Genomic DNA, 14,057 nt, shown 5'->3' on the forward strand with positions numbered 1-14,057 from the left:
ATGCATGTGCCAAGTACATCTTCACCCTAAAGCTTTCTGGGGAAGATATACTTGCACGCGCGTGATTGTCTAGTCATGAATCGTACACACATGGCCTGTGCGTGTTTCGCAACAACTCTATGACAGCTTCGCACATGTGTGGACTATGCGTGTGCATGACTACACGCTTTTCACTTTGACATACTAGGAAACGGAGGCATTTGTACCACACATATCAGTTCGTCTAGCTTTGCTCTGCCGATCTCGTATTCATCAACAAGGCTACAGCAAAACTGTAGTTAATTATCCCCTGAGAAGTGCTGAGAAAGCTGAATTGTTGCCAAAACTTTCGACTGCCCCAATCAGTAACGGGATGACTCACAGATCCCAAGGTACGTAAAATCAAATACTAGCAGCGCACAATCTCTCAGCTGCTTAGCAACCTAAATGTCAGTTCGAGAGAAGTGTGGTTAAGCAGCCGTGAAGCATAGAGTAGAAGAGAAGTGGTCGTTAACGTTCAAGCTCTTACCGGAAGCAAGTTCTCAGGCAGTAATTCTGAGGGGAGCATGGCGATTTGTGCACAAATGCAAAAATAAATACTTAAGAAACATGCAAAAGCCCACACGAAACAAACCACGTGGCAGCAAAAAATATATATTTAATTCACCAGAAACTCGTTAAGGAGAAAACTGCAGGGAGTATCATTTGATATCTACGCGCCAAGACAGGGCCTGAGAGCATGCTTGCATCACGGAGTTGTTGCGCTTGCTTAGTTATGTCTCTCACCAGGGGGCAACAGAGTTTCGCCATTCCAGCAGACGCGAAAGCTCTGCGCTTTCGCGTCTTACGACTGAATGGCGTCTGACCTGACACGCGTTGACACTCCCCAAGCAAACAAAGTAAAGCCCATCGCGATAAGTGACTTGTCTCCAAAAGCCGGAGAGGAGGGGCTCTTCACGGCGCCAGACGCTCACTCCAGCCATGAACTACTTTTCCAGAATCCAGGATTTACCCCGATACCGCGCACACAGAACCGCCACCTGACGGACACCCTGCAGCGGGCCACGCCGAAGAGGCATAATCGCCTTTCAAAGCGCGGCGTATGCGTTTAGCATATACGCTCACATATCCTTCACGGCGCATCGCACCGCAGCGAAATGCTCGTATGCGCGCGCAGACACACATACATACCCGGGCATGCATATTAAGTGAGAAGAAAGCCCACTCACGGTCGTGCCGCCGGCAGCCGGTGACGTGGTCTTGACGGGCCTCGTCGTGGCAGCGTTGGGCAAGGGTGCGTCCGCCGTACCCCCGCCGCCGCCGCCCTCCGAGGCCGTGGACACGATGGTGACGTCGGCCGGGTTGGACGTCTTGGTGCCGGGCTCGTTGGTCTCGATGTGGGCGCGGAACCCGTTGTGGTCGGCCTCGTAGAAGACGCGCCTCAGCAGCCCTTCCCTGGTGAAGATGGTGTACGAGCCGACGACGCGGCCGCTGCCGTCGGCGGACTCCTCGCGCGTGTGGCCTCCGCCGTCCTCGCCGTACGCCTCGTACTTGAAGCCGTACGGCATAGGCGAGTTGATGCTCTCGCGGAGGTCCTCATGCGTGGGCTGCCCGCGGGAGCACAGTTCATTTTGTTTTAGTCATTCATACTTTCACTCCAGATCAAGGGCTAGTAGTACAGGAGTGGATAATCAGAGTGATACAAAAGAATAGAAAAAGGAAAAAAAGAACATTGACACTCCCTCAAGAATTTGTACAGCCGGAGTTCGCCATTAAAGCGAATTATGACACTGATATGTATTCGGGTAGAAGATAAAGCACCTTGTAGTTCAGCTGAAAATTTTCTAAGTGACTGCTATGCAAGAACGCAGTCGGGCAACAGGAAAGAACTGAAATTGAGTCATTTCGGACGTACGGCATTGTATGCACGCCCTCGTGATTTCCTTTTCAGCCGCATAGTAGAGCTTTCAAGGCATCCAACAAGCTGTAAACTTCGGTAAGGCGAGAACTCTTGTCTTTGCCTTTCAAGATCCTTTGGTCTGTAAGGGCGCATGAGTGCTCTGCCATGCGGCCTAAAAGCAGACCGTGCGCCCCGAAAACTTTTGACCAAGGCTACATGCTGTGATGACGCCGTGAGATTCCTTCGGGTCTAATTTCAAAGTATACTGATGCATTAATTTTCATCCTGTGGTTAATGAAACAATCATTAATAAGTTGCATGACGTTCATCGTTCGTGACGATGCGAGGAGAAATTGGCCCATCCGCTTTTTTCGCGATTGACGACACGTTCCGGAACGACGGCTAATGGAAACTGCAAGATTGTGAACGACCTCAGACAATCTGACATTTGTAAATAATTTCATGCATACTTGCAGGTACTCCAGTGTTCCAGTTTCATGTACCGTATTTTCCGGTGTATAAGATGCACGCTTGTATAAGACGCACCCCCCATATATGCAGGCTGTCATTGAAAAAGTTGGTATATAAGACGCATCCCAATTTACCCAGTTAGGCTAGTGAGGCTTAATTAAACATGCTTGTGCGACCATTGCAAAATGCACCTTACCTGTGAGAAGTTCTTAAGCACCGCTAAGTGATCGAAAAAGGCAACACTCACGCCATACCCGCCCACGATTTAGCAAAAAAAGAAAAAAAGAACGAAGGAACTCTCCTTATGCACATAAGAACATTTTATATTAACTTAAAACCTTGGAAGTATTCATCTTAAGATGCGCTATCAAAAAGCACGACCATTTCTGGAGGCGACCCAGCTGAAACATTCTCTTCGCACTACGTACGTACTACGTACACGGAGCAAACGAAGTTGCAAAGGGTGACTGAAAGAAACGCCGACTTCTCTTGACAATGGCGAGAAACGCGATTGTCGCCATCTTTTGGCATTTCACATTATTTTTGCTTGGTGCCTGCGAGACGGCCGCGGGTTTATGATTCCGGAAGTCGGCATCCCCACCGTTTAATAATAAAGTTCACCTAATAAAGTTGCTCTCGGGGGTCCCCGTATTGAAGTATTAACCGTGTTAAAACCGCGTTATTGGTAGTGATGTTTTTTCGGTGAAAAAAGCTTGAACATGGACCTGAGTAATTTCTGAACTCGCAAAAAAAAAAAAAAACAGAAAATGTCGCATATAAGACGCACCCTTGTATAGGACGCACCAGCAAGATTTTTGAAAAAAAGCCGCGTCTTATATACCGGAAAATACGGTAGTTCTGTTCATTTAATCATGTACTCAGTGGCGATGGCAAGGTAAAAGGCTTAGCCATGCCCTGCTTTCCTGGACATACTGAATATCACCTACTGGCATATCTGTCCGCTGCCTGCAGCGAACACCGCGTAAGTCAATGGGGGTCTTCTAAATTTTTAGAAATCATGAGAGTGCCGACAGATTCTGCGCGAGCGCGGTAATTATTGTGGCCGACTCTTTCTCCTCGCTGCAAAATCTAACCCGTAAATTGCTGCCTGCGCTCACAGCAGATATTTCCGGCGGCCATAGAAAAATCAATTGCGCGTACACCGAACATTGGAAATTGCCGCGGTGATGTTGAGTGTCCAGCGCCACGCTGCACGTGTGGCAGGCAGCCGTGCAGATTAGAAGCGTTGTCCGGAAAACGTTCACGCGCCGCACGGGGCCAACAGAAAAAAAACGATATAGTAATAAAGGACTATACTTTGCCATCATTGCAAACGCAGAACAAACGGAATATAATGTGTTACGTAGGAAATCGAATAGATGGCAACAGTAACGAAGCTACATCATCAGCAAGCTCGATGCCCCGTTCCGTTTAACCGCAACGTTATAGATTTCCGAGAAGCAAGGATGGAACCTATCTTTTACCTACAACATATGAAGTAGCCAAGAAATGAAGTAGAATGGTACAGACGTGTGCGCACCCGCGCGCAAATGATGTATTGACTTTCGAAGAGTTCTCTCACCATTCCAAGCCCCAAAACCAAGACGTGTACCGATTTTTCCTCGCCCCGTTATAATTGCGCATCCTGTTTTAAATTTTTGGCGGACGTAGAAAGTCGAAAACAGAGGACAGCTTGGCTCAACAATGTCTTTGTGATCTGTTTGCTTTCTAAAAGTGAAACTGCTCGAACCCAGCGTTTTCGGGTTCCACCATTTCACTGCGCCGCTTACATCGTGTCACTGAGAATTGTGTTAACAAGATAATCAACCAGTAAGCATCGCTCATTGAGCGGCAACCCCAGTGATTACCGGGACTGACACTACCGAGCCGCCCAGCACACTTCCCTCAGGCCGCGTAATCACGCAGACAGGAAGCACACGTTCCTGCGGACGCAGGGGACGTCCCAAATCTTGGAATCAGCCTTCACTATCCACGGTAGCCGACGGCGCAGCGTTCTAGCCAGCGCCTTGAGGCAGCAGGGAGCAGTCGTAGTTCAGAGCAGAATTATAGAGTGGGAAGCCAGATAGGCAGAGGCCAGGAAGGCCCTCGGGTAATCGCTGCAGTGTCCGCGAGGAACACCACGCTCGAAGCGTTTCGACGGCGCGCCGGAATGAAGCCGCATTTAGCCTAGGCTTCCCTTCGGGAGGCTGTTTTCACACCGCTTCTTTCCGAGTACTCGCCTTCTTCAAATAAACGCGCATAACTGGGTCTCGCTTCACCCGCGCCCTGCTATTCACGGCGGGGACACAAGGTAACAAGTTAACTGCGCCTCAGAAGTTCCCCGTCGCGACAAAGATTGCGTGCGGGGATTAATTTTACACTAATTGCGGAATAATCAACGCGTCTCATGATGCTCTTGCCGCGTTACCGCGCTTTTACCAACGCCCATTAGGTAGTGTAAACCGTATGTGCGAGCGTGTGCTTGACTTCTGCGGTGTTGCGGTTGACTTGAGACTGTGGGCGCCCACTGAAGGCGCTGTATTCAGGCCTCTATGCAGAACAGCCGGCGAATACCGTTGATCCGGGTCATTCAGGGAAAACACCAGACGGAGCGGGTCATGGGAGGTGATGAGAGCTAGACAGGCGCTGTCGAGAGCGCACCTGGGCGTGAAGCTGCGGAAATCAGATGTGGCATGGCTGTTTATAGCTATCCTGCGCCGCACTCGCTCGCTATTGTCGCGCTATCCAGGTCTTTGTCTCCGTCTCCACCTCCCAGGTACACAAGGAGGGCTTCCTCATTAATCAACCCTGTGACGTTTCTGCACACAGGTACCAGCGGCCCGCCAACTACGCTGCTTGCCGTATCCACGCCGCATTAATTGAATGTCACCGTAGACACACACTCACGGGTGTCGATCAAGTCGCTCGCTCGGCGCCGATCGGCGCGCGCGCCAATGTCAAGAGGTCGGAGCAGACACACTCTGAGTGAACGTCGGGGCAGAGTGCGCGGGCACAGATGCGGAGAAAGACGGGGGAGAGCGCTTGGAGCGTGAAAAAAGAAGAAAGTGACTGCGGCGTCGGTGCATGTTGCTTTGACCCGAGCGACGACGCCGTCTCCCGCGACCTCGACCGAGCAGCAGAGCCAGCAGAACGAGTGAAAAAGTAAATAAAAGAGAGAGACAGAAGGGAAAGAAAAAAGGAAGGAAAACGTGGGAGCGCGAGAAAAGTGGCTCTCATGGCGGGAACACCGAACGCGGAACGGGAACGGCCGCGAATTAGCCTCGCCGGCACGCGCTGTGTATAGCGTATATATACAGGGTCGTGCAGGGCGCGTTCCGGAGTGGTGTGCCTGGCGGAAGCGAGGTGTACGCGGGAACAGGGACGGAGCCCCTCTCGTCCCAGGTGGAACCAGGAGCAAGGCCTCTCTTACCGGTGCACAAGTACAGAACAGGAAGAAGAAACAAGGCACGCGAAGCGACCCGTAAATAAAGCCCGACTCTGGCATCCCAGCAACGCGTAGAGCGACGCGCCTCGAGACAAAAGGACGACAATGAGCTGATGCGTGTCGTCCTGTACGCTGCATCCGTCCGCAGAACGGCTGCAAAGGGCTTCAAGTCTGGAAGAATACGACGCCGACGCTCCGGGGCTCCGCCACTTGACGGAACATAATGAGCCGCCGTGGCCGCTTTTTTAAGTATGCCAGATATGTTTATTCTAGCATGTCTCGTTTTATTCACCAGTGCACTGAACGTAGTGTGAGCGCTAGGTGCCGCGCATACCCAGAGGCCACTCTGATAAAGAAATTACTCTTGAGGGTTCAGTTGTTCGGCATGCTTACAACCAATTGGCCGGCGTCAGCACAGCCTACTGTAGAAAGGACCTCGTCAGTTTTGTGCGCGGTTCCCACGGGTTCCGGAGTCCAGCTTCGACTGGACGGAGGCCGGAGTTTAGAGGATAAGTTCATGCGTCCTGACCTACAATTGAAGGCTAATGCCGAATAAATCTGCCAGCGAAAGATAATTTGCTGACGCAGAATGGCGTCACACTCGGACACGCCGTCAAAATGTCGATGCAAACCGAGGCGCTTGTTTCCTCGCTTTGATCTCGTCGCATACGCGATAATCTTTATGAAAGTTTCGTCCTAGTTCACAAGCTAGCGCGTGTACATCGCCGAATTTCACTTTCATCACCTCTGATCGACGTTTAACCTGCGTCATGAAGCTCAGCCCGGCTAAGGGATCCGGAAGGAATATGGCCCGTTCGATTGATTTACCCTCCCCAAACAACCGCCGTCTGCAGTATTGAATGCTCCACAGAGGCCGACCCCTTCGATCGGGGGCTCGGCACGAATAGAGGCAGATGAGTACGGGTTCACCCGACCCGTCCCCTTCAATAAGTATGCGCGTCGTGTATGGACGCGTGTATGAACCCTTGCCGACGCTGAAGCCGCAGACCGCCTCTAATAACTGGGACGCGCAGTGCGGTGAACGTCCAAAGCGCCAAAGCACGCCCTTCCCTTCTCCATCGGCCTCCTCCCAGCCGATTCCCTGGTGCGCCGAAGAAGCGACATTGACCTGCCGCGTGTTGCACACAGCGGAGAAGCGCGTTGCTCACGATGTTGCCTTGGAAGACGAGTTTTTGCGACTCGCGCGCACCACGGCGGCAGAGCCGCGCACTTCCCGTGGGAAGATCATTGTTCGCTCGATGAAGATCACACACCCGCCGAAGAGTGGAGTGTGAGAGCTTCTCCAGCTGCCGGACATCGCAGTGCGGTATTCCAGTTCTGTAATCGATTAACTTTTAACGGTTGCGCTGCGAAGACATCGGGGCTAGCTAGCAGAGCACGATAGCCATCGGCCATCAATTAGACGAACATATGCGTCGCTGAACAATTACGCTGCGCGAAGGCTCAGTAATAAAGTGGATGGTCGGCCGTCCGCTCATTGTAGTAGCAAATCGCGGTCGTTTCTGTTTGACTTCAAATGCTGTTCGTAGGGCGAACACCGCAACAGACTTCACTACTGTTGAGGCACCTTCGATGTGGCTATGGCTCGTCTGCGCAGAGCAAACGAAGTGAAAGTCTCGACCTCCGTGCACACGACGTCTCGTGTGGGCTGCGGTCACGGCCGTTACATTCCACATTTTCCTGGAGCACTTCTTCTTAGTGCGATATGAGCACTTAAATGAACGTAATTAAAAACCCTGACTGGTACGCACAATTTGAAAATGATTAACCATGCAATGGGCACTGCTGCTCAGCAATATTACCAGGATCTTCACCATGAATCTCGTCAGGAGTGTTATTAGTCTTACCTTTCAAGTGTCTTACCAGGCACAGCAGCTGTGTGGGGCTCTAAAAGATATTTTCCATCTGAACTGAAGCGTCTTTTTACTCTGGTTTAAGAATAATATATTGGCAATTACTGCCGTGCAAGCACATTTGACGGCCGTAAGAGCGCACCTGTGCTTTCTAGAAACTTCGATCATTAAGCGTCCCACTCGGCATGAAGCTCCTCGCTGTTCCAACTCTCATATTGTTGCTGTTTTGAAAGCGCCGCAGTCAGTAAGAGAGGGTAATTCCCCGGCATCGTCTCTGTAACTACCCTTCGGCGAGTTTCGGTCTTGAGAAACGCAACCGAAGTCCATACAAGGTAGTGACTCACTCTGAACGAAAACGAAATGACGCGTAGCATCCAGCTGCCCGTACGGAGGGGCTCGCTGAAGTGAGGAGTGAAATGCAGCGAGACCGACGGCAGTCAGATACGCCTGCGAAACTTACTCGCGACCGGGTGAGTGGCCGGCGGCGCTCGTATGCGCGCACATCAAGCCGTTCGTCGTGATGGCGCCCGCCGGCAAACAGCGCGGAATTGCATCCGAGAGGCGCAGCCTGCCCCAACAATCCCTTAATTGAGCCTTCGCGTGAGAAGCGCGTTGCTCGTTTCGTTCCGGTGCGGCGTCGTCGGCAGCCACGGGCGTGCGAGCGGGGGTCAGTCACACTAGCTAAGCGTAGTGCCTCCCAAGTTTACGAGCAGACAGAGAACCTGTTGCTTTCAACGGGCGAAATCCGCTCAAGGCGGTGACGTAGGGATCACTTTAGCCGCTGGTTGTATGCAAGTCGCCGCCGATCATATTCGAAGGCAAATGACCTGTACTCTTTTTCGTCAGATACGTAACCCCACCCATTTTGTCCAGCTCATCAATAAGCCACCACACCACACGTCGAAAAATAATTCTGCACATTAGCACTGTCTAGGCGGAATGTTTCAGTGCACATAAGTGACACGAAGCGTACACCTGGGCGTCACGTGTGTTATATGACGCGAATACGGGCCTCGCGGTATCAAGAACTCACCTGCGTGACGGGCTGCGAGAATCCAATCGAGAGCAGCGTTGCCAGGATGAGGAGCTGCGGCGCTCGAGCCGCCTGTGAAGACAGAAAAAGCGTACGTGTGTAAAATAAAGCCCTTGGTTTTCCGTATGAGCGTTACGGAGCTCTGCCACTGTTCCCCCCAAAAATACGAAGTGCGCGCACATGACTATACGGGTTAGAACACAGTGACAAGTACAAGTGGGGCTCTGTGAACCAGAAAAACCATAATGTGCGAAGCATTTGATAAGGTTACGCGCAGGAACATGTTACGAGGCCCCGGAGCGTCGCGTACAAGTGGACGTTATACATTATGACCTAGACTCCACAATATTTGAATTGACCGAAAAAAACACGAGAGCTAGAGCTCTTCGATCCCACACCCTTATCCCAAGTTCCTTCCAGAAATTTCAGGCCTTGTCAGCTGTTTCTTAGTTTTCAGCTTTCTTTCCCCGCCGAGGCTTGCTCTGTAATATCTTGCAATCGGCTTGTTTTCTTTCTTTTTTAACCTGATAGCTACTCAGGATATGAGCTAGTGAAACGAAGATATTCACAAGACCGGTCGCAGTGTCCTGTATGCGTACAAAAGACAAACTGTCTCCAGTAAGCAGTTTTTGAGCTCGAGGGAGCGTTAACTTAAAAGGCGATCAGGATGGCTTAGTAACATGAAACAAAATAAAGAAATCGCTTATTATTTCAGCGGAAGCAGTAGCACAAGATTTACTTGACTTAGTACAGTTTCGACCACATACTCTGATCCCAAATGAGCCACTAAGTAAGAATTAGGATGTAATATTGCGAAGTGAAATCATCCGGGATTAACCCAGCTAAAACTCTCTGGGGCGCGTAAGTCATCCCTCTGGGGTTTCGTGCGTATATCCTTACCATGTTATTCTTCGCTATCAGAAACAAAACAAAAATACACCTGCTATGCGCACCGCACTCTTCATTACATTGAACGCTGGTGACCACAAGGGATCTCGTTCGTATCAACACATCGTTGCTTTCTATCAGTAGCACCACTTCCAAACATGCCTAGTTGTTACGCTTACCCAGCCATTGCTACCTTTATGGAGGGTGACCGAAAAGAAGGATAATTTAGTGAGAATTTCAACTGTAGACGCCATAATCATCTCAACCCCAGTATGCGCGAACGCGTCCCGATGTACTAGATGAGCACAACCATTTCCCTCCTCCAACAAGGGGATAAATTGCCTCAAGCTGCGCACCTCTATATCCGGCGCATCACACGCCCACGTCATTGAGGCGCGGTTTTTGAAGCGCCTCTTGACGCCGACGACGTGAAGGGCCGGGGCAAACACCCGGCGTGTGTGGCGGGCAAACAGTGCACCACTCCTTCGACGTAGCTCGTCAAAACCTCTCCGTCCAATTCGGGGCGCGGCGGCGCATATCGTGCCGCGAGGCGTCGGTCTGGCAGCGATTGGCAACCGCGGCGCGCCGCGCCAACAAATTTAGACTGGCACGCGTGTAGCTGTCCGGCCGCTTCTCGGTGCGAAGATAAGTCTGGGATGACCGCATCGCCCGTTTCACTCATCGATGTGGAGTGAGGCGCGTGCCAGCGTGGGATCGGAGGGGACGAGAAAAACCAAGCAGATCGGGCTGGGCGATTCTGGCGCGAGCGTTGCTTCCGACGGAGAGTTATAACGTGCTGAAAATTAACCGGTTTTATTTTACATGAGCTGCGCGTAATACACAACTTGCACGCACACGCACACGCACGCGCATTTTCACAGACAAGCGTCTGTGTCTGTGTCGTGTTTCTCGTGGTATGCGTCTGTTTCCGCTAAACTTTTTTAGATCGATATGCACGCTGAATTCCGTCAGTATTAACGATGCACGTAAAGGGCAGTTTAGACTGTCATACTCACGCTCGCTGGACGAAATATCCGGCAGCTACGCACGAAACATTCCACTAATTCATCATTTCCATCTCCCGCCCCTGAAGTACAACCACTGTGGACAAACATCTATTCAGAGAGCTCCGCGGGCTGGAAAATGCGTCGAACAAGCTGAACTGAAATTTGGGCTCATTAGTACTCGCGAATCGCGAAAGGACTACGACAGAGAACAGAAGGCAAAACGCGCTACTGTAGCAATTGCGCTGCCTTTCTTTGCCGTCCTCCTTTTACGCTCGCAGTCATGTTTGGTGGCAAATCAACTGTCAAATGTGCTCCTGCCTTAAAAACTTTTATTCTTTGTGCTCCCTAAGCCAATGCACGTAGCATGTGCTGCTGCTCAAATATGCAATAATATAAATAATAGTTCTGCTAACAAAATAGATAACACTGGCTTCTAAGCTTCTGATTCTGGTGGCTGCGTTAAGAAGCAGGCAGGGTTCACCTTACATTGATTACTGCGGCAAATTCTCCGCCTGTGTCGCACAGCCTCGCCAGAAACAAAAACTCCCCAGCTCTGATTACGCTACAGTGGCAACGTCGCCTGTGCGACTTTCAGCCCTTCATCGACCGGCGAAGACCTCCCAACTGGACAGCTTTCAAGTTGCACCGCAAATGAGCTCTGTGGTCCATAAGAAAAAGCAATTAGAACCCGTTTATGACTTCCCATACAAACAGCCGCGACGCAAAGAGTGAGCGGGAAGAATCTGCTGGCAGTTCTCCGGGAAATGACGGCTGCATGCATGGATGCAGCCATCTGTCGGCCCTGCCCAAAAGCTCGTTTGCGGCTTCAATACACGCCACTCTTTTTTTTTTTTTCTTCGTGTTACGACAGCGGCAGCTTCAGAAAGAGCGCCGGGCGGAGAGCTGCTCGTATGCAGGAAATGCGAGAGTGGCTTGTGTGGCTTGGTTGGACCAACTAAAGCCGTAGCTCGGAAACCATCGGCTCGCTCGGTATTTACAGTGCGGGAAACTACAGTCCCTCTTCTTTCGTTGCCTCTGCGGCGCGTGCCTGTGCTGTGCGCAGAGATAAGACCGCCCCCGGTGACAAGACAAATCGATTACAAAGACTGCGGCCGCCGAAACGCGATCAGATTAGCTGTCTTTCTGGTCGCTCTTAAATATACGACCGGCAGGTATGCGAACCAGTTCGCAACGGACGCCTAAGCAGTCGTTTGCATTAAGGGAAGGTGCAAGGACGCTAGAAGCATTTAGTAGGCACGAAAGAAAAAAAAATCGCGCGATGCAGTGAGGGAAAAAGGAGGAAGGAAAAGCAACACGTTTGACCAGCGCTGCGCTCGGTAGCAACGTTTTAGCAGTGCCTGAGGGTAACCGATGGAGGCGAGATTCAAGAACGCTCGCGTATGCCGAGATATCTGTGTTCGTTAGAAGAAGCCTAGAAGGTCGAAATCGGTCTGCAGACTTTTACTACGTCGTGTCTGATGTTCCGTGTGTAGTTCTGCCATAAAATCTACGAATTGATGTTATTATTATTACTACCGGCATTATTAACGTGATAGCGTTGAGTTTCCTGTTCAGCAGAAACCGCGGCGTCGTCGGCGGTGGCGTTGTGAGCAAGAAAGCAGGTGGCCCACCTGTCACCTAAGTCACGTGACCATGTGACGACATCACAACCTGCCTACCGTGGCATGTGGCAGTTAAATTAATGATTGGTCGCGAGAGTTCGCTCTGGAACAGCAACCTGGGTTTCACAAAACCCGCCGCTGGCTGTGTTCTAAACAGCCCCCTGCCGGGGCAGTGGCGCATCGCTTAACCGCTGCACCACTGCGCCAGGAGTGCTATGAGGACTGCCAGGGATCTGTGAATGTAAAGTAGAGAATGACCAATTCCACATGTAAGCACATTAACCCCATTACAGTATGCTGGGCGAGATGGTTTTTAACTTCTATATCTGCAGCGCCAAAGACGAGACAGAAGGAACACACACAAGTCACACAACAGCGCTCTGTTGCCCTTAAGTGTCCCGTCCGGTTTTTATTATCCCTATTTTTACAACTGTCTTCTTCAAAGTTAATCCAGCCGCATAGAGGACTTTTCAGCACTTAGCGGGCAACCCCATGTTTTTAGTTTAGCTCGACTTTACCTTTCAGTAAGGAGCCGTATAATAATAGGATCGATTTCGGCAAGTTGCTAACGCGCCCTAACTTAAATTCTGCGCTATACGCTTTTTCTACAGTCTTAGTGCGTGGACCCTGCCACGCACGCTTCCTTATGATTCGTCGTTGCTCAATGAACGGCGTCAGTAGCGATGCAAATTAAGCCAGAGGTGTTTCCCATATCCATTGGAGAAACAATAAGCTGTGCAATAGCCCTTTCATCGAAAATGTTTCAAAGCTGTTGAACGACGCGACGTGTTTCAAACATGAGGCTACCGCCATTTAGTTTAAATGCGGCGTGTTTTAAGCGCGAGGTCGACTGGTATGCCGCGCCGCTAATCTGAGGCCTCCGACTTCACTGGATATTAATCAAGAAAGCGCTGAAACTCAAGGCAAACAACACTGGCACTGAACAACAACTAGTAACACATTTTAAGCGTACAGGGATGCACACTGACAGCGTTGATGTAGAAAATAGGCTGAAAACAAGTGGAAAGCATATAAAACACGCAAACGAAAAAGAAAAATTCCGAGCTCCTTCAGGTGCGAGGTAATAAATGAAAAATGCTTAATGAGAAGCCTTCTAGAGCGTTTTGATGGAGCCTTCAGTCCAGGGCACGTATACGGAGACGTTAGCAGCTCTCGCCCGATTCAGAAAACAATGCACGCTTGCTATACGAGAAGTATACGGACGAAATGCTGGCGCTTGTATCGCCTGCGGCATGCAGTGCATGCGCTTCATATATTTCTTGTTTGCACTGCACCCTATTATTTGGAGGAGTTTCCACTTATGCCAAAAGTTTTCTCAGTTGTAGGTCAGCTGCGGCACTGTCTGATTTGTGTGTCTACGTCAAGTTTGATTAGTGTTGTTTTCGTGCATCAGTACATGTTGGGCAGTCGTCGGGTACTTCTCCTGTGGGCCCTTCTTATCAACAGACGCAGTTATATATTTTCTTGCATATTTTCTAGTTTGCCCGCTCAGGATGCTCACGGCCAACGCCCAGGCGTTTGAAGCCGTCGCCGGCTTCACCGCAAAAGAGAAAGTAATGCAACACTGTCATCGACTCATGCTGAAAGTGACCGCTGAAGCGGAAAGCTTAACTGTTCACTTCATCTAACCTGTGTTGTGCGCATTGTTCTCGCAGCGAATTGACACGTACTAAAACGCCAGTTCTAGAACCAAGTTGCGATTTGACGGAAATCAGTGAGAAAAGGAATGGATATAGCTATCGTGCAGCAGTTAAACCTTTCACTAATAAAAAGATCGACTTCACACCTTCCTTGAAACGGATGAATTTCGTCGCTTT

The 14,057-nt window shown here is 50.5% G+C and overlaps 1 protein-coding gene across 3 annotated transcripts in view; it reads right to left on the bottom strand.

Annotated features, from left to right (window-relative positions):
* Positions 1–14,057, bottom strand: part of LOC149359135 (uncharacterized) — a 57,906-nt gene that overhangs the window by 18,892 nt on the left and 24,957 nt on the right. For all 3 annotated transcript variants that reach the window (XM_089571377.1, XM_089571375.1, XM_089571378.1), the window contains exons 2-3: positions 8,703–8,774; positions 1,209–1,586 (exon numbers count right to left, since the gene is read on the bottom strand). In XM_089571377.1, coding sequence (XP_089427503.1) covers positions 1,209–1,586; positions 8,703–8,774 — 450 coding nt within the window. The remainder of the gene's footprint in view (positions 1–1,208; positions 1,587–8,702; positions 8,775–14,057) is intronic.

This window comes from Amblyomma mixtum, chromosome 2, assembly GCF_055824585.1.
Source record: "Amblyomma mixtum isolate Tamu chromosome 2, ASM5582458v1, whole genome shotgun sequence".
Taxonomy (NCBI): Eukaryota; Metazoa; Arthropoda; class Arachnida; order Ixodida; family Ixodidae; genus Amblyomma; species Amblyomma mixtum.